At 36.5% G+C, this 20,404-nt stretch overlaps 2 protein-coding genes and 1 pseudogene across 3 annotated transcripts; all 3 read right to left on the bottom strand.

The window, feature by feature from the left end:
- Nucleotides 1-72: 72 nt before the first annotated feature.
- Nucleotides 73-3,700, bottom strand: LOC119993350 (protein OS-9 homolog). The gene is made up of 8 exons (XM_038840456.1): nt 3,464-3,700; nt 2,836-2,912; nt 2,295-2,498; nt 2,054-2,125; nt 1,557-1,672; nt 1,386-1,452; nt 1,189-1,295; nt 73-413 (listed from the first exon to the last, which is right to left on the bottom strand). The coding sequence occupies exons 1-8, from the start codon at nt 3,666-3,668 to the stop codon at nt 284-286; spliced, it is 978 nt and encodes a 325-aa protein (XP_038696384.1). The 5' UTR covers nt 3,669-3,700; the 3' UTR covers nt 73-283.
- Nucleotides 3,701-4,547: 847 nt separating this feature from the next.
- Nucleotides 4,548-12,400, bottom strand: LOC119993687 (F-box/LRR-repeat protein 14-like). 2 transcript variants are annotated; one of them, XM_038840898.1, is made up of 16 exons: nt 12,241-12,400; nt 11,219-11,518; nt 11,009-11,137; nt 10,685-10,892; nt 10,009-10,155; nt 9,621-9,695; nt 9,304-9,375; nt 8,740-8,811; nt 8,357-8,428; nt 8,135-8,206; nt 7,508-7,579; nt 7,349-7,417; nt 7,119-7,262; nt 6,447-6,518; nt 5,361-5,507; nt 4,548-5,093 (listed from the first exon to the last, which is right to left on the bottom strand). In XM_038840898.1, the coding sequence occupies exons 2-16, from the start codon at nt 11,411-11,413 to the stop codon at nt 4,909-4,911; spliced, it is 1,731 nt and encodes a 576-aa protein (XP_038696826.1). In that variant the 5' UTR covers nt 11,414-11,518; nt 12,241-12,400; the 3' UTR covers nt 4,548-4,908. The 2 variants fall into 2 exon arrangements, with proteins under 2 accessions (XP_038696826.1, XP_038696827.1); XM_038840899.1 differs by having other exon boundaries at nt 11,219-11,389; nt 12,241-12,395.
- An 819-nt stretch (nt 12,401-13,219) lies between these two features.
- On the bottom strand, nt 13,220-20,066 carry LOC119992687 (annotated as a pseudogene).
- Between the last annotated feature and the right edge of the window lie 338 nt (nt 20,067-20,404).

Below are 20,404 nucleotides of genomic sequence, written 5' to 3'. Positions count from 1 at the left end.
TTTATCAGAGCTACTCACTCTGTTTCCTTTCCATGAACTTTCCTGTAATTCATAGCTAAAAAGGGGGGGAAATAAAAAGAAAAAGTACTTTTAGAAGAAGGGTGTAGGACTCTGTAATTGTCACCAACTAGTTTTGTACTTTTGTTAATTTGTGAAACAGGGCAAAGCATCAAGAAAACAAATTATTTCACAAAGCGACTGATATTGACAATAGTACATTTGAAGCATATACTAAGGGTATCTGTACGTCACTTATTCCTCTGAATAAGCATTTGATGGGTATTCAATCGTCGGTGACCATGATAATCCCCTTATCTTCAAATCTGTCATTTTCCATCTTCCTATCCTTGTAATCCTTGGGAAGAACATTACAGTCAACGGTATGCGACACTGGTCTCTCTTCTTGAAACAATCTGTAGAGCAAAGTCCATCAAACAAACTAGCTTAAAGCATTAGCATAAGACAGGAGTATGCCCACCGTGACAATCACACATTCCCTTCCAATAGCGCCAAATTAACATACTGTAATAGAAAATATGTAGCGTCTGCGTGTATAAATGAACTGCTAATACAATATCTTGTCATCAGCATCATAGAATGGCGCCAAGTTCCACTCCAAGGAACCACTTCCTAGACGAAAGGCATCTTTATGATAACTTTTACTAGCATCTTTTTTGGTCAATGAAGAAAGTTAGCTGGATGGGGAGACGACTGAGCTTGTCCTAACACCCAAACTCTAATCCCTTTTGCTGCCAATGATTGTATCCTACCAGTTTATCAGAGCTACTCACTCTGTTTCCTTTGAACGAACTTTCCTATAATTCATAGCTAAAAAGGGGAATAACGAAAAAGAAAGTACTTTTAAGAGAAGGATGTAGGACTCTGTAATTGTCATCAAATTAAAGAGATTAGTGCATGTTTTACCTGCATCTTTTCACCATAATTTAAGTATTTTCAGAGTTTGAAATTTTAAATTAAGAACTGTCTTGTTATGTTGTGCAAGGAAGGAAATAAATTTACCGGGCATTCCTCGAATAACCAGATATTGGAATTGATGGGCTCACAGAGAAGGTTTGAAAATTATATCATTCTATGCAAGCACTTGAATAGTTAACCTTATTAAGTCAAAATTAAATACCAGATCTAGCAAGAACTGTTTATGCATTGAGCAGAGAGAGAGAGCCTTACGGGTGTTTGCAAAGCATTGGACTTTGAACTGTAAGAGCATACTTGCAAGTGGATAGCTCAGTGATAGAACTGATCATGGCTCTGGGCTCTGAGCATACAAATCTCACCTATACATTACCAAGAGAAACATAAAGCCATAAGAGATCTAAACCATATCTAGATGCTACAACTACATTTACAGCATAGCCATCTTTTACCTCAGTTTCTCTGGGCTGATTTGTAAGATCACAGATTGTGCCATTTGTGAACTGATGAGCATGATACCTGCACAAATTATGTGAATACAGTGACTAACTGATACGTTTTTCTTCTCCTTAACCTATTTCCTTAGATTTGTAAAACACACTGCTCTGAAATTCAAGTCATACCTCTGTGATGCATCTTTTGACCGAGGATCTTTCAGTGTGGATATGTCAGAGAGATTCTGGTTGAAAGCAGCTGTGGCCTCTGCATCAAAAACACCCAAGACAAATTCCTGAACTACCTGTAACAGAATAACAAACCCACTTACTACAAGTGCATGAAAGAAAATCCAGGCTTCAAGTATTCCTTCAAAGTATTACAAAAGGAAATTACAATACGTTAATTATATGGCACATGGTCTTCACTAATATATCATAAGATAATTTAGGAAAACAATTGATATTCATGATTTTAACACCAATCTCACAGATGATGCTACTCGCCTACTCCTACTGCTACTGTGAGTCTGACAGCTAAATATTAATTGGACAATTGGATACTTCATTCAATTATTAAATTCACATTGTACATCATATTAAACGCCTCCTTTGCATTGCATAGAATAGTTAATGCAAAGAAGATGGCCCAATAAAATAATGCAAATTGCACCCCATGAACTTACTTTATCATCTTCGATGTGAAGTTGCCGAAGTTTCTTCTGATAGCAAAATTCGTAAGACCACCAACCTTCTTGCTGGGTAGAAGTTTAAACAAGACATTGCATATGAAGAGATATAGCAAGACAATAAAGGCCAATATCAATATGTATATCCAAGGGAAAGAAGAAGCAGCAGCTCTTTTTGGAAGTTATTTTCAACATGAGACGTGAAATTGCAAGATGGTTTTGGTTAACAGATACGAACTCTGATAAAGCAGCGTTCCTTCAGTACTTCAAGTAGCTCATCTGGTGTTTTCAATTTAATCCGCTTCTCAGTTTCCACAATCATGCTGCTTGTGTTCAGCTGACTAATAGGCTTTCCACTCTTGATTTTCTCCACCCTGGGCAAGAAACATATATACTTTTGTCCATTTTTATTGGGCATAACCATATATTCCTGGTCATCATCCTGCAAAATATTTGCAAACATATATATGAATTAATGAGACAGTAAACCCAAACACATAAAGACCACAAACTAGAGCTGCAAGTATCATATACAAATTCGGCATAACAGAATCAGACAGTGATTGCCAGTCATTGTAAGACAGATCTCACAGGAAAAAGCCAGCCCTCAAGGGAGGTAATGAGTCTTCAGAGTTCATGAAATCAGTATGATCACCACCCTTTCTGTGGCCTTGCTGCTAGTTATTTCATGACCTCCCAAAGAGCAGGTATTTGTAAATAACCATAGGCATTACAGGGTGAAGAGTTGTAAATAACCCTACACAGCTACACTTACTTACCGGACGAAATGGTGAGTCTTCTGGATGGAATTCAATCTTATATTTTGGTTCACGCGAGCTGCGTCCAAATGTGCCACCTGTGGTTTAGTGAAATATTAATGATATCACAGCATTAACAGTAGATTCAAAAAAAATAATCAAATTTGTTTGAGAGAGTAATCAAATTTGTTTGAGAGAGACTGTTGAAAAAGTCAATGACATTCATTTCATACAATATAATGCTTGCCTTGCATATTTTCCACTGCATACCTGACTCGCTTGCAATGTAAAACAAAGCCCTTGGCCTTTTTCAAGTCATTACAAGGCATAAGCAATTCTATCACTCTTCAACCCACTAAACGACAATCAAATATGCAACTCTGTAATGAGTTCATTGATTACACAGAACGACCAACTTAGTATAATTTATCACATATTGAACTACTGCATATAGCTAAGTCCTAAACTTCACCTGAATTTCTTTAAAATATTTGCAGGGATTCATGAAAACGGATTCCAATTCAGAAATTTAGAATGCAACCCACATAAAAATATAATGATTGAGCACGATGAACAGAAAACCAAACCCTAAGAAATGGAAAATTGAAAAACGAAATTTAATGGGGGGTGACATCAGTGAATAATTTACCTACATGAGCTGAGAGGATCTGATCGGATCTCACGACTCTACACAGAGTGTACGAAACCAGAATCAGCCACAACAATCTCATATTCGCAATTCCGCTTACTGACTTTGCAGATCTTCCTATCAGCTGAAGAGGAAGAAGCAGAGTTTCTTCTGCGAGTCTCAAGAGTCTCCGGTGTAGTCGAAGATGACGCGGTTCCGCGCACATTCTCCAATCGAGATGCGCCACGTCAGGTAGAAGGATTTTGGATCACGTGAAATGCGCGTGAACCTTTTAGGATAGGTGGGCTGGGCTAGCAAAACTGAAGAATAAGGCCGGCTCATTATCACATGACTTTACAATCCAACAGTAGAAACAAAAGATGGCTGAGGAGGTGGTTGTGGAGGAGAGAAAATTGAGGTAAAGAAGGCTGAGGATTAGGTGGTTGTGGAGGAGAGAATCAGTATTATAAAATACGAAGAGCCAAAGAAGACTGTAAGGTTGGCGTTTGGGAAGAAATAAGTGTCCTAAATAAACCTCGCTGACAACACACAGACAATAGAGCAATCAAAAGAAAACAATCGAAACTTTGAGAAAGAAGTACACAAGATTTATGCTGTTCTGTAAGAGTCTCTACGTGCAAGAATACAACTATTGTTTCAATAAACTACTACCTAGTTAACTTATTTGTTTGTTACTGGTTTATTTATCGCTAAAAGCTTGAGATATTTTGACAGAGTCAAAACTTTTACTTGCTTTGACAACATCAAAATACAACGCAATGCGCCACAAGCTCTTTCTTTTTGACCAAAAATGATAAAGATCTCAATAATAAGTATCTCAATAGTGTGTGACATGTATTAATTGAATGTGATTTTCAATGTGTCCCTTGCATATCACCACACTCAATGAATGCATACCACACTACTAGGATATTTCTTGTATAATTATTATTGAGATCCCTAGCTTTGTTGTTTTTTGACATACCCTCTAACAGGAGTGCAGATTTTGCCAGATTAAATAACTCATACACCCAACGTCAGGCGCACAAAAAATCTGGTCCATAGCACAAACAATAACAAAATAATCTAAAAAACCAAATCTACATGTTGCAGAATTTATTTAAAGTAAATTTAGAAAAGTAGATGCAATGCTAGCCCTTATTATTGATTATTGGCGCTCCGAAGCAGGCTAGACGAACAAGTTCTTATGGACGTAATAAACCTAATACAATTTCTTTTTGACGATCGAAAACTCCGTAATAGACAGTAATCCATATTTACATGCATTAGACAATTTTATCATAATCTCAAATCCCTTCCCCAACATTCCTAAAAGAAGCCAGGATCAGTAATACCTTCTTCCTCTTAGAAAGGGCAAGTGACGTGTCGTTAATTTATTTGCCTGTACACAGCTAATATTCCGATAGCAAGCTATTTACATGATGTCCTGTTTTCGCTCCTCCCAACTATTCTGGTCGAAAGCTTACTAGATTTGGTAGGGCAGTTGACTGAAGCTTCCTGATCTCAGCTGCAGTCACTTTGCAAGATTCCAGACAGAGCGAGCGTAAATTCTTAAATTTCTTCAAATGCTGCAGCCCCTCGTTGGTCACTCGAGAGTTTGAAACATTTAATGACACCATTGCAGTCAATCCTACAGTACATGACAAACCAAAAGTTGTCAATCTACTTAAAAAAATTATAACTTTAATCACACCAGAAGTTTAATAAATTAGACGAGCATTGCAGCCTTAAAGGCTTATATAAGTATATTTCCCCATTAAAGAGATTTATCTGCTAATTTCACAATATTAGTCATAGGTTCAACTCTACTTAATAAGGCATTCCCTGACCAAATCCATAGACAGTATATACAATGACCAAAAGGAGCAAAAAATTTCTAGCCAAAAAAAGAAGATACCAGATATCACTTCCAAAGTTTTGTCAGTGAGGCTGCAGTTTTGTGACAGATTCAATAGTGTCAGGGAGGCAAGATCTTTAATATTCTTCACTCCAGCATCAGTCAATCCTCCACCGCATATTTCAAGGGATTGAAGATTCTTGAAATCTGTAGTCAAGTGCAAACAATCCAAGTTACGAAAATTTAGCAACGAACAAAAGACTAAAATAATACATATTATTCAGAAAAGGATTTACGGTCAAAGTCTCCCTTTCAATTATATGGAAACTTCCAAGTGTGTTACACGAGTTTCCATTATTTTACTCTGTTTTGTTAACCACTCCCATCATTGAGCACGAAAATAAGCTATGAAATTACGCTCATTTTGCCTATTTCCACAACCAAATCACAGACGCACTATTTTAAAGAGACATGACAAAGAATACTGGACTTTCAGCTATTTCTCCAAATTCCACAACTTCACAATAACAAATTTGCCTGAGCAATCAACAAATTGGTTACTCTGAGCTATTTCTCCAAATTCCACAACAACTAATAATAACAAATTTACGTAAGTAATTAACAAATTGTTTTGGTAATTCATGAACAGAAACTACGCTAAACTGAGTCAATCCAAACATCAAATTTATTAAGAATTTAAAGGATATTAATTAAATGGTGTGACAGGTGAAACTACTAATGAGTAGAAAAAGGAGAAATCATCCAACCATGGACTCAGTAATTGCACAACAGTATAGTCGAGCGACGTCAAAAACACTAGTAGCAACTAAATGCACGAATGAAAAATAAAAATGAGAAGGGGGGAGAAATTCATGCACCAATGCATTACGAAATCCCACTAACGGGAGACAGCACAAATTTATCATATTGAGGGACATACCAGAAAGATCAATTACCCATAGAAGGTAAGGCCAGTATGAACACAAAAGTCACAAAAGCATTCTCAAAAAAAGGGAAAAAAGTCAAAAACATATTGGTTGGATAAACGATCATATCATTTGAGTAAACAAAAATTAATGGGCACAACACAAGAAGCAATTACAAGAATTAGTGACGACGTTAAAGTGGCAGAATCTTCTAACATACATCTCATATAATTCATCCCAGAATCTGAAATACGAGCTGCAAAAAGATCCAGATGCCTTAATCCAGTGAGGTCTGCATCAGCAAAATAGGAAAAAGTAATGACCCGGATGTTCAGTTAACATGCACAATGAAGATTAGAAATTAGGTATCAGTCATATGCTAGTGACATATCAGGGATGAAACCAGGACATAATATAAGGGGGGTCTCACTAGGGGCGGACACAAAATTTTATGCCAGGGTGCACAAAGCTAAGCAGGGTTTGGGAGCAGCACCACCGGAAATTTTTTTTTTGGGTTATTAATTAATTATACATTCGAAAGTATGAAAAATAATAATAAATTCAAAAGTTTATAAAATAGGAAAAGTAATAATTGTCATATATCTTATTGTTTCAACCATTTGAGCATTATTTTTTTGCAACAGGGAGTCTAAATTTAAAATTTAGGGGGTCTTTTTTTTTATAATTTACTATTATATTAGGCTTATTTTAAATGTTTTGAGGGTTTTTTGAGGGGGTCAGCTCTCACATGAGGCTTCGCCTCTGACCCATATAGATGCCAATTCAAATTCAAACTGGGCAGCTTCAGTAGAGTAGAGGATTTTATCCTTATGCTCCCAGAGGGGCAAAACTCTTGCTACTCTAGCATCCAAAATTTGTGAAAAATTCTTACTTTTGAGAGCTGCAAGACCAGAGTCTGAAATCTGCCGAGCATCCAGATTGAGTGATTTAATAGATGTCAGTCCAGACAGCCTCTTCAAACCACCATCAGTTATTAAGGTGAATGAAAGGTTTAAGTTCTCCATATGGCCAAAACCTAAAAGAAATAAAAGACGATGTAAATTAGCTACAGTGACAGGCACCAAGAAGTGAAAAGATTGTACATACAGATGAAATCCTAACCAGAGAGATGGCGGAGGCCATTGTTTCCAACTTCAGTATCAGATAACACTAAACTTTTAAGTGGAAGACCTAGAGAAAATTTTCGCAACATAAAATTATAAGCATAAGCTTTAAAGTATATGCTTGGCAGGGATTGGATGAATTACAAAGGATACAAACCTGTCAAATTAGAAAGCCCTTCATCACCAATTTTACAGGAATCCAAGTTCAAGCTCTCCAAATTTGTTAAATCTGCAAAAGAAACCAGATAAAGATATACATAAGCATCCCCAAAAGAGAGCAGAAGATTCTTTCATACTTCTCTCATAAAACCAAAATCTATAGTTGTTGAATCTCATTAAAAGAAACATCAAATCATATTGCATTCATCATATTTAGTATGCAAGAAATCATTTAAGATTGTATTTACAAACTTCTCACAATTTAGTATGCATCTGTTTTTGGTAAAATCTGATTTTCCAATAGTCCATAAGATTAAGCCCAGATAACACTCCCCAGCATGCTTGAGGTTCAATCATGTTTACTGTACTTATCTCACAAGGAAACAAGACCCACAACTTCAGATAAAAAAAACTCAAAATCCCAATCCCGAACAGATTACTTTAAGATAGAAATGTCTGCTGCTTTGTATTGCATCACAATGAATATAACCAGAGAGTAACACAACAATGAAATATCAAAAGGAAAGGAAATATGATTAGTAATGGACAAATCTGCTACCTATAGAGCTTAAGTAGAGAGAGAGAGAGAGAGAGAGAGAGAGAGTGCATGTGTGAGAGAAAGAACCTTTCAGATGGACCAAGCATTCATCTGTTATGTTGTTGAACCCCAAGCTCAATACTCTCAAGTTTTTAAGTCCTGCATGCATGTGATTTTCAGCTATGATTACCATCTCGAAATGAAAGAGCTCAAGAGGAAGGGAAAAAAACAGAAGCAGCAGAGAATCATTTACATTTTAATCAAGACTCAAAAACAAAATTTAACATGGTCAAAGAATATAACACTCACCAGAAAATTTATCACATCCATCATCAGATAGCCCACATCTGTTCAGATTTAAGGATTCCAATGAAACAATAGCTGCATGCAGCATGCCAAATCAGTAATTTATAGACTCTAAAGATGCAAGTAAATATTTGCTAATTTTCAGATCTACAAAAGAAAAAAGAATTACGAGGAAAAAATACAGGACATAGATGCTTCATATCACGAATCATGATGACGCATATTATTGCACCAATGTCAGCATAGTTCATAACTCATGCACATCAGTTTGTTCAAAAGAAATACCATTTTCTCCAATTCAATAGCAAAATTTGTAATTTTTATATTTTCTAAAAGAAAAGGAATGTGCTAAGGATTATCAACCAATAACCAATGAAAAGGGGAACCTGAGATAGAATCCAAACTGGCAATGGTTACATTGCATCCCTCCAAATTTAAAACAATGAGCTTGCACAAACCTGCGATGCATAAATGAACATTTAGAAAATGAGGCATGTGAGGACAGCAGGAGAACCAGTCAACAGCTGAGATATACATATTATAAACAAAAACACGCACATACAAAAGTGGGTCAAGGTACGATGTAGAGAAGAAATAGGTGAGAACATTCAGAAAGCCTTAAGTTCTCAACGAAGGGATCCACACATTTTCAGGTCTTGTGACACAAATAGAACGTTTGCTGTTTCCGTGTGAAGCTCTCCCTCTGTCCTAGCAGCTTCTTGTGTATATGGGTATTCTGCTTTTCTTTCACTAATATAATTATTATAAACAAAAGAAATTTATGGTAGAAACAGGAAGAACCATTATTATCATTGAGTTTATAAATAGATTTTCTGATTCTCTCATTTGAATACTTCTCCTGCATAGTATATGTTTCTCTACTAAGGAGAACTACTAACTAAACAGCTCTGCCATTGTTGCATATAAACATGGCAGATGGTCGATCATACCTCTCAAGTAAGACACTCCGGAATCGGTCACGTTACAGTTGGAAACCTGTAGCTCTTTCAGGTTAGTAAGCCCTGCAAAATGAAGAAAACAACATTCATAAATACAACACGTCAACATGCGAACCAAGGTAAATAATACAAGGAATATTAGCAACAAATTAAGTCTGACTCTCATTATTCTTAATATGACATTCCTCAAGCACTGTCATTTTATCGGACAAATTCAGCAATAACCTACTAGAATTTTCTCTTTTCTAGCGGTCAATCTCAACTAAAATGCCAATGGCATTGTCTAAAAATAGGTAAGATATGATTACCTGAAATAGCTCTCATGTCCAAGTCTCCAATGCATTTACAACATCTTATATTAAGATAATTGAGCTTTGTTAAACCTGAAGAGGGAAAAGAAGAGAAACCATGTCATATAAGAGATTAAAAAAGGAATAAAAATAAATATTGTACATAATCTAAAAGTTCAACGATCAGTAAGGTAGCAGCTCTCTGATTGACATGAAGAATGCCATCCCAGGATAAACAAGTCAGTTAATTGATAAAGCTGATTTTAATAAATAGAAGCACCAAGAAGGCTGCAGCATATTCCCTCCCCTATGCTTCTGTACCTTAATTTATATAAGGTGTATAGAAAGCAAAAGAATAAAAGGCAATTTGTAGAAGTCACTGGAATATGCTTCACAAAAGACAAACCCTTAAGATGAACAAATCCTCCATGAACCCATGGGCACCTCTCCAAGTCCAACTTTTCCAAGTTAACTAAGTTGGAAAAGGCACGCATCCCTTCCACAGTAATGGCATTGCTCTTTTTGAAACTTAAAGATGTCAAGTTTGTAAGACCTAAAACAGAGAAAAATGATAATCATCGATGTAATCCAGCAAACCCAATCGTAACTAGTAAATTGATCTGATGGTTATTGAAGATAATTAATTGGAAGTAAATTAATCATGCAGCCCAATGCATTATTGAGGTGAAAGATATTTCAACTAACAAATTTTTGCCTTTATTCTATGAACATGCATACCAGGAAGACAAAAGGAAATTGCATTATGCTCAAGGATTGATTCTGCTAGAAAGTGAATATGACATTTGGCAGCATCTTATGGAAAATTCTCACACAGCTGAACTATCTTGACTTATACCACCAAGGATGCCGCTGCTTCCAATACATACTCTTGCAGAGTACTATGATAGCATTAATAATAACATGAAAGACCACCAAGAACTTCCAAATTCATACATAATTTACGAAGATATAAAAGGATTCCACACCTTATTCTTACTAGTGTCTTTCTATCCAACAAGGAACAAGAATCATGCAAAATGTATCATTGGGTGGTAAAGGTGTAACATAAAGAATAAAATTACCACTAATATGTTTCAGCCCATTTTCTGAAATCTGTTCACAATAATCATAAGTTAATTCTTGAAGGTTTGAACAATCTTTGAGTAGAACCAACCCAGTGTCAGTCACGTCAGAGCCTGAGATATCAATTGAAAGTAGAGAGGAACCTTGCGAAGAAACAACATCCATCCAACTGTCCTTTACTCCGGGATATTCACTCAAATAAACGTCCTGCCAAACAGAATAAATTCAGATAATTTGACACTTTCTTTAAAGAACCTATAGTGAAAAGGAAGTGTAAACATATCCAAGTGTCTGAATCTCTAAACTATCGACAAAGATAATACCAGGAGAGCACAATCTCGAAAGGCTTCAAGTGACGCTTCAGTGAGACTCTGTGAATTCACCAATTCATTGAAAACTTGTTGACTTAAATCCCTTGGAAGCACTGAAAACGAACTATACTCGTCAATCTTCTGTAAGAAGATAAAAAACGATGGTCAGAGAAAGCAAAATGAAAGATTCTCCTCACACAAACATTCGAAACATTCAGGTACCTCGCATATTTTATGTATGCACAATTCCATGAGGGAGGGGCAAGTCCTTCCTGGCAGCTGATCCATCACATGACGAGAAAATGAGGCTCCAGGCCATTTCGAACTTCCGCTTTTACGATAAGCCCTAGAGACCCCTCTTTGTAGGCCGTCTTCATAAACAGGTTGATCTCTCTTCCTCGAACAAATTCCACCCATTGAGTTGCATTCAAGTCAATGATGAATCGATATCATAAAATGGGCAGAAGAATGAAACTGAAACCTATTTTACTGAACAAGTCTATCATAGAATCCTTGTCTGAACTGTTCCACCCAAATAAAAAGTAAGAACATGCTGTAAGTAACCTGAATGGCTGTTAACTTCACGAAAAATGCATGTAAAGCATTATGCCCATAATATTATCATATGTGGTCATCTATATTTTATACTACAATATCAAAGCATTACACAACACATCCTCTCATATCAGTAATTCACAAAAACACATCAATCTCCGCGAAACAACAAGAGCATCAATCAAAACAAAAGTACAACTCAAAAATCAAACTGACGCGCATCTCCCAAACATAGAGAGGGCTTCTGCCCCGTTTCCAGGACCTTAACTCATGCACACCGACAATCACCAATTTCACGTAACTTGATCTTTGCTAGTAAGAGGTCCATGTATGTGAGTAAAACAGAATAAAAAGAAACGAAAACACGAAATACAGAGCGTATCATCAACAAAACAATCATAAGTCTGCCATAACCACTATGTAAAACGACAGAGAAATAATTAACGATAATCAAGTAACTTTCAAATGAAACTTGAATTTAAAAAAGAGTAATAAATGAAGCTTATAGTTGCGATAATTAGAAGAATCGAGTTCCGTTTCATCCAACAGAATACAGGGAAACAAAAAATCTGCAACTTCTCTCCTCCCCTTGTTTTCATTACCGTCTACTGTTTTCTCAGAAACCAAACAGAAACGAAAGACTGAAATAATCAAAATTTCCGAAAATCAAACAAAGAAGAAAGAAATACCTCCCAATCAAAGGTTTTCAATGATCGCAGAAAACGATCAGATAATCACTGTGAACGAAATACAGAGAGAATTTAGAGAGAGGGTGAAGCTGTGGAAGAAAGAAAGGAGTGGTGAGGAGGGGAGAGGAGTTAGGACTTAGGAGGCGACAGCTGAAATCTGGAGCGTCGATAAGTGCCACGTGGAAGATCGTCGCGGTTTGGTATTATGTGCCAATGCGTATGATGACAAGATAAGACGAAAGGCTCTCTGGCGGGTCCCGTTCCGCCACCTTCTTTCTCGTTCTGCTTTATTCGGCGGGAGAATTGCGTTTGCTTACTTTTTTTTTTAAGACAAAATATAATATTTGATCCTCGATTATATCTTAGTTTCATTTTCATTCTTAAATTTTTTCTCCCTTAATTTCATCCTTAAATTATTGAAAGATATCTATTTTATTCTTAGCTGAAAAAATCTAATGTGACATCTATTTAACATATCGAAATAATTTTAATTGACAAACTTTGATAAACTTGAATGATATATCCCTAACTACTAATATATGACACTTTTAGTGCTTAAACTATACAACAAAATAGTTTAGAGATCTTGAAAAATCAAGTATTTTAGGGATTTTGTGAGATCATCGGTGTCAAATTTAAACTAAATAGAATGACAGATATAAAAATTACACCAACTAAGATACCGCATATGATTTTTTTGATGTTAGAATCATTTGAAGGACTAACGAGATAAAATAGAATAAAAAAATTAAGGACAAAAATGAAATCAAAAATATAATTAAGGGATCAAATGTATATTTTTTACCCTTTTTTATTGCGTTAGCCAACTAATTAATCCAGTAGTCCTTCAAAAAATCGTAGTGCACAAAGCCAAACGATGTCGTTTTAACGTCTCTGTTTTAACTACGGCTCACGGCAAAACCAACACTCATCCATGTAGCGAGGTTGCTAATCGGCCACATTAGTGTCTCCAAATGAGACCAAAGGGACAAACCCATAGAACAATTGCATAGGAAATAAGCAATCAAAAGGAAAAAAAAAAACTGTAAAAGGTGTGAGATACCAGCATGGAGGAGGAGGCAGAGTCCCAGAGATGGAAGCTACTGTCACCACCTCTGATCATGTATAGTGTTTGAGAGGTTTTTTCTCGAGAGAGAAAGTTCATAGTTTGTAATCATAATCTACAATGAAGATCCAACTACAATGAAGCACTACAATGATGAAATTAACTCGTTACGTACATGATCAATGTATCAAGCCACGGTCGACCATCTATACACAACATACAGAAGATAGAAGCCATATCCATCTAGAGTTAAAGCATTTCAAATGGCAATATTTTATGCAAACAAAGGCGGCGGCTGCTGTTGGCTCTTCATGTCTGTTTTCAGAAGCTCGTGGATAAGAAATGGAGGATAAAGAATTTCAAGTGGCAATATTTTATGCAATGATTGTTAAGATCACAAACTTACCTAATAGGCGAATAACGAACTACGGACTGCTTCCTGGGTAGAATTGCAATAGATCGACTCTTCCGCTCAAAACCTATTTTGCATGTCAATAGATTGAACACATCACAGGCTTCCACTGGAGTAATTTCAAAGAACGAGAACAGCGCAGCCTAATTCTGAAACACCTTTCCAAAAGAAAGATAACCGATCAGATTACAAAGAGCTACACCTGATGAGTGCTTATGGTACAGTACACATCAAATTCAGCTTTGACTGTCTTAAACATTAACACAATGTCATGAAGCTGCAACAGAACGAGCTGAACTCCAGTCCAGGCCAAGACCGAAGCCTAATGAGATGCTGTCCGTTTTTTATTTCCCAGCATTGTTGTGGCTGCAATGAGATGAATGTACATGACCCTGATGGATTTTACTGGCCTTAGAAGTCATGTTGATAGCAACAAGGCCATTACCGTTTGCGTTCTGTAAATGGGTATCTCGGTTTTGCAAGTTCAAGTTTCTTGACATACTCGTCAACCTGATCTCCTAAGAATGTGCTGAATCTTCACTATATTCCACATTCTCATTGTAGCAATTAATCAAAAAGTCATAACAGTTCTCCCTGAAACAGTGATCATATGGATTTCTAAAGCGACCACCTGGCTCTTGGAGATAGCTGTATCTCATCGCGTTTGCCATTTCATTTGTTGTTATATTGCGCGATATCGGCAGCCAATTTTCTTTTTAAGAAAAAAAAAGGACCTAATAACAGGTATTACAGTAGAGCAAATTACAAAAAAACAGGCAATAGTGTGTGAACATAAGCTGCTACACTTGGTAACAGTATTAAGGCAAAAGCGGGATTACAAAGCAAAGAGGAGATCATGCCATGATATAACAAACCGGACACCTCAGCAAGATGGTGGCTACAAAAGTACGAATAACCCATGCCTCCATAGGTAATCTAAAGGGTAAGAGAACATATATTCCTGGAAACTCAATCTTCTACAAAAGGATGTCAGGAAAACTACACTTAATAATGGCAGTAGTTTCAGGAGCAGTAACAGAGGTTAGCAGTATCAAAGTTAAAAGTGGATAAGGAACTCTAAAACAAAGTGCCAGAATAACAGTCTTGAAGACAAAACTCCAATTACATGACTAACACTGAGAACGGCCTCCAGACTCTCCTATATAGGTTCTTTTGCTTATGCCACTAGAGATGTCGTTCGGATATGTATTAAGTGTGACAGTACAGATAAACAACTTCAATTTCTCAAATCAAACAGAATCTCAGCACTGCAAAAATTAAACTTTGCGCTAGAAAATGGAGGGTTCAAATAATAACCTGAGAAGCTTGTACCACAATTAAAACTGCCTCACTGAAGAAGAGGAAGAAATCAACAATTAGAAACGATAAGCACCAGTTTGATAAGCGGTGGCATGGTTTATTCGTGATTCAAATGCAGATGGAGCTGAAGGATCAGTTAAAACTCTTGCGTGAAGTCAACCATTTAGATTAATCAGTTTACCAAGAGGGACAATTGCAATAAAATGATAACCTAAAAATTTAACTTCCAAGGTAAAATAAATTCGAAATCGATAGCGTACTTGTAAGAGCCACTGTGCCAGTTATCAACTTCACAGAAACTTTTAGCACAAGAAACAGGAAAAAAAATCCCACTTGTTTTTCTGCAATAAAATTTAAAAACAAAGTAAATGGCTATAGTTCACAAACACATATTTAATCCAGTTAAATCAGTTTCACTGGGAGCTTCAAAAAATATCTAGAGCTTGTTTTATGAACATGTCTGACCCTCCCATTTCTATTTCTTCCGATTTCTTTTTTTCTCAAATTTATCTTCTTCTCTTGTGGTGCTTCTTTCATACACAGACTCTCAGTGGTACATGGTGTCATTTTCAAGCTTTGAGCGTATTTCATTTTTATCACAAGAAATAGAGTCATATCTTGCAAGTTGCAACCAATTATTGAGGCATTAAAAACATTTCACCTTGCCAATGCAATTGGACACCCAAGGACAATGATGATCAAATTGTTCAACAAAACAATCACAAGTAGAAGAGTGCTTTGCCCAAAGAGGTCTCACAATCTGACACCACAAAGTTTAAACCATTTATAAATAAAATAGAAAAAAAGGTGAGAGAAATCAAAAGTCAAAGATGCAGAAAAAACTGAACATCAAATAAGAAGCACAGAGACTAAAAGCTTTGAAGACAGAACCTTGCAAGTTGCACAAAGCTGAGACCAATTTCCCGCTAGTAAAGCAGGATTGTTTATCTCAATCTTCAACAAAGGTTCCTAGCTGAAGATGAAATATAAAAAGTCACGAAGCTGATTCCTGGCGTCCTCTATATGCATCCAAAAATAAGAGAAGACGTATTCAAACAAGAAAACCTTTGTAAGCAGCCCTAAGATTATCCAAGGGATGACAGAAAAGAGAATAGAAGTAATCATCTTGATCAGCAGGATAAATTTAATACTCACGCAAGTTGCTAAACAATAATCATAGCTAATCACTAATATATGTATTTGATCAACGAGACAATAAATCACTTACTTCACACTAATATTGTTAAAGTTGCTCGCCCAAAACACCTAGTCACTCGGGCGAGAGGCAGGATGAGCCCGGAGTGTCTTGTAACCCTCCACGCGAGGTCCCTTCACCTGGGCGCCACCCAAAATAGTCCCTTGAGGTGAGGCTCCAAGAGCAAGGCACAACCTTTGTTGTGTATTCTTTACTTTTGTTTGTTTTTTTATTTGCCTTAAACTTATAATAAAAAGGACTGGGCAATTATTTAAAAGTTCCAGGAAAATTGGGCATTTAATAATAGAGGAGAAGATTGATGGCTACAATTATACTCCCTTTTCTTTCAACCTTTTTTTTTTGGCAATCTGGGGATCCCAAAAGATAAGGCACAAACAAAGATTATGATGAAGATCGAAGATTAGAACATCTAATAACTTTGGTAGTGTGAGTTACAAATAATGAGATTTTGAATTGTATTCTTGTTTTGTTTGTGCACTTGTATTTGAAATCGAATTAGTTTGCTTTGGACACATGATAAAGATTGTCAATGATTTTAACCATGATTTCCTTTAGCATGCTGGAGAATGCATGCATGCTGGATAACCACTTCACTTGGGCTAGCACCTAGGTCACCAAGCAATAAGAGTGCCTTGTGCTTTTAACAACCCTCTTTCATGCAGAGTGACTAGGAAAATCCGAAGGACTAAAGAATTGGACCAAAGATAGAACAGCACAAGCAGAAAAGCTACATCTCATCTGCAAAACACACCTCCTATAAATAAGTAATGATTTATCATGTGCAAACTCATGAAACAGAAAAATTAGAAAAGAAATAACACAACTCTATAATGACAGACAAGTGTTGAAATCTCACTCTTGTCGGAAGTGTGAAAATTTTCATTAACCTACTAAGAACAGTGAATACCAAATATCATAATCTTTCAAGAATAGGCATAACAAAAAGTTCCTTTGTACCAGTGTAGGGGACTTCTTCCGTAACTATCAGAAACATCAGGGTCAGGCGGTCAGCATTCCATTTTGAGACAATATGATAGAGGAAAGCTGTCTGACCATATTGAGCTGCAACATGTGATGTCTGCAATGCAAAGCAGATAGCAATCAGTATACAGGCCAGCAAAAACTTCTAAAATAAATTGTCAACAATTAATGGGTGAAAGTCCTTCCTACCTGCTCTTCAAGATTAAACACTCCTCGTAGATACTGACTAAATAATCATGAGTTGCCATCAATTTATTTTAAAGATTCTGATATTTGTACAGCATCACTTTGAAAACAATTCTAAATATCTGAGTACATTTGTCATTATAGGAGTAAATTCTCACAACTTTCTTTTTGAAACTTCAAATAATGCCTACCCCACGAGCTTCCTTACTACTAGAGTTAACAGGACCCACTAGTGCTTAAGTTCAAAACTGGCATCTATGTTAGTGTTCCAAAGTTCAAAGATTACTAAACAGTCATGTCATATATAAAGTACGAAAATTTTTCATAATGATGAGTGTTAAACTAACCTGATAACCAGACATATTGGCAGCATCCACCCAAGCACCCTTTTGAAGTAAAAGCTCCGCTACTTGAATGGCACCGCGAACTGCACTCCAATGTAATGCAATTTGTCCAGTGTGATCTGCTGCATCGTCCATGCTGGCAATCCAGGGAATCCAAAATACAATCGGTTCAGTTAAGTTTGATGTAAATAGTTCCCCAATCAGTTTGAGTTATAAATGTAATAACATCAAGACCCAATCCTATCTTTATAAACCATCACACTGGTACAATGCAGATCACTGATCAATCAGATAAACTTCCATTCAAATGGCAAAGCAGTGAAGCTATTTATTTCCAGTGTTATTAAAAGATAGTAAAGCTGCCTGAGTTGACACTAAGCCAACCATGAAGCAAACCACTTCATGGCTTAGTCTTCCCATCATACAATTAACCAACCAAAAAAAAAAACATAGCATATCCAACTCATTCAGCCTTTACTTTAGCCCAATATGTCAGAAGGAGAAAAAAAAAAAAAAAAAAAAAAAAAAACCCAAGCCATTTATCACAATGAAAACAAAATTCCCAAATAGGCGGCACAACAAAAATCCTGATTCAAACACCCAGTCAGATACTGGGAAAAAAATCCTACACTAGTGAACACATGAAAGGGCAAATCCAGTTCATGATCCCAAAAAACTAGAAACTCTATTTGCATTAAGTGAACCGAGTTAACTAAATCCGTGAAAGAAGCAAGACGAAAACGCAATTGCACCTAGAACAACATCAACAATCTGAATAAGAAATTAAAAAACAAATCAAGCAGCGCAAGCGTACGACAGAAAACCTCAACGATATATTGAGCAGCAGTGCCAGTAGTTCGATTATTAAGCGCAGCCCATTGCAGAGCGTAGTAGCCCAACCCATCAGGCTCCGAAACCGTGCAGCCCTCACCCTCAACCAATCTCTGGAGCATTTCCATATCCCCGTAGGCAGCCACCGTATACACATCATTAATTAAGCTCTCCTCATCAACCCCTCCATTCACCTAATCACCTCTACTGCAGGCGCGGAATTCGACACGCGATCCCTAGGTTGCCAATCCTGCTAAGTACTCCAATGAAAATTATCTCAATTGTTACATCAACATGTCACCTACGTTTTTTTTTTTTTATCTATATAATCACTCTCATCTCTCTCTTTCCTCTCTCTTCTCTCTCATTTTCTCCCTCCCACTCTCACGACATAACATTGCCACTCACTAGAGCTCCTTTGTCCGGCCACCAATCGGGCCTGTCGACTCACAGAACGAAAACGCCTGGTAACCACGATCATTTCCCGACCCTCTACACCAATCATTGTCACTCGTATCATCGAAAAGACACACTTAAAAAAGAAGATCATCGTGACACAAATCGCGTCAATCCGATCACCTCCAATGACATCTCCGGCAACTGACCAAATATTTGGACTCCACACTTCGAGGCGCACCTTATCTACCCATTTTCCAGCCAGATTGCTGTCGAAATCCGACAATTCAGTGCAACATACATTGTAAAAAAACAATGTAATCCGTGCATCCAACCACCTCTAACAATGTCTCCGGCCACCTCCAGCTCTAGCAACACTGTAATTTGTTTTCTCAATCTTTTTTTTTTGCATATTTTGGAAGTTACACTGTATTGAAATCAATGTAATAATGTGTTTAACGCTCATTTGAATGAATATGCTTTTGAGACAATTTATTTTACCTTGTTATTCATCATTGATATGTAAACTATTTTTTTTGTAGCTTATATATGACAAACACTCCGAAAGTTACATTGTTTTGATAATTTTGACCATTTACATTGTTCTTGAAATTTGAAAATTTACATTATTCTGAAAATTTGATAATTTACATCTTATATTTACCTATTCTGGAAAATGACATTATTTTGAAAACAATATAAACGCAGGTTTGTGTGGAAAAAAAATACAATGTTATAACATGTTTGTATAAGAAAAAAAACAATGTAATCATGAGTTTATATAACCAAAAAACAATGTGTATAAAGACACAAAATAAAAGATGAAAGTGTGGGAGAATATGGAGGGAGTATTTAATTTTCAAAGTTTGAACAAAAGAGGAATGGAGAGAGAAGAGAAAAGAGAGAAATTTAAATTTCAAATGTGTACATCCATGTCAACATGCTTTCCATGTCATCAAGCTTAGGTGGCAATACCACATGGGATTGGGAAGATTTGGGACCAAAAATGTTGGGACAAATAACATTTTCCCTAGATTGCACCTCCTCCTTCACGACCTTGGTCTTCGACGACATTTCCTATCAGAAGTAATTAACCACTATAATCCGATTCAAGTACTCCTTACGGCTCGTTTTGACTTTGTATTCAAATTATTCCTCTCAATTACGTGAATTAACATTGAGAACTCACAAATTGCAATGTTAACACTACGATCTTTTGAAGCACTAGAGATTCATAAACTTATATAATCATGTGGCATGACAGGTAGGCTATCCAGCTTGACAATTTCAAATTTAGAAAAAAAACCCAAAAAAGGTCATTGGACGTAATTGGGCGTGATAAACAAAAAGACCCTAGCTCCGAAAAAAAAATCCCGTCTGAAATTTCCGGAAGAAACACGAAGGTCTCTCCC

This window comes from Tripterygium wilfordii, chromosome 23 (genome assembly GCF_013401445.1).
Source record: "Tripterygium wilfordii isolate XIE 37 chromosome 23, ASM1340144v1, whole genome shotgun sequence".
NCBI classification, from domain to species: Eukaryota; Viridiplantae; Streptophyta; class Magnoliopsida; order Celastrales; family Celastraceae; genus Tripterygium; species Tripterygium wilfordii.
Note: the sequence above shows the minus strand (reverse complement) of the source record. Positions and strands in the feature narration are given on the sequence as shown.

Excerpts from the sequence above, each read along its gene's own strand:
- LOC119993350 (XM_038840456.1), bottom strand. The coding sequence starts at position 3,668 with ATGTGCGCGGAACCGCGTCATCTTCGACTACACCGGAGACTCTTGAGA. Across the intron at positions 2,913-3,463 it reads GATCCTCTCAGCTCATGTAG|GTGGCACATTTGGACGCAGC; the intron begins GTAAATTATTCA and ends ACTAAACCACAG. Across the intron at positions 2,126-2,294 it reads AGGAACGCTGCTTTATCAGA|CAAGAAGGTTGGTGGTCTTA; the intron begins GTTCGTATCTGT and ends ACTTCTACCCAG.
- LOC119993687 (XM_038840898.1), bottom strand. The coding sequence starts at position 11,413 with ATGGGTGGAATTTGTTCGAGGAAGAGAGATCAACCTGTTTATGAAGAC. Across the intron at positions 11,138-11,218 it reads GCATACATAAAATATGCGAG|AAGATTGACGAGTATAGTTC; the intron begins GTACCTGAATGT and ends ATCTTCTTACAG. Across the intron at positions 8,429-8,739 it reads CAGTTTGGATTCTATCTCAG|CTATTGTTTCATTGGAATCC; the intron begins GTTCCCCTTTTC and ends TGCTGCATGCAG.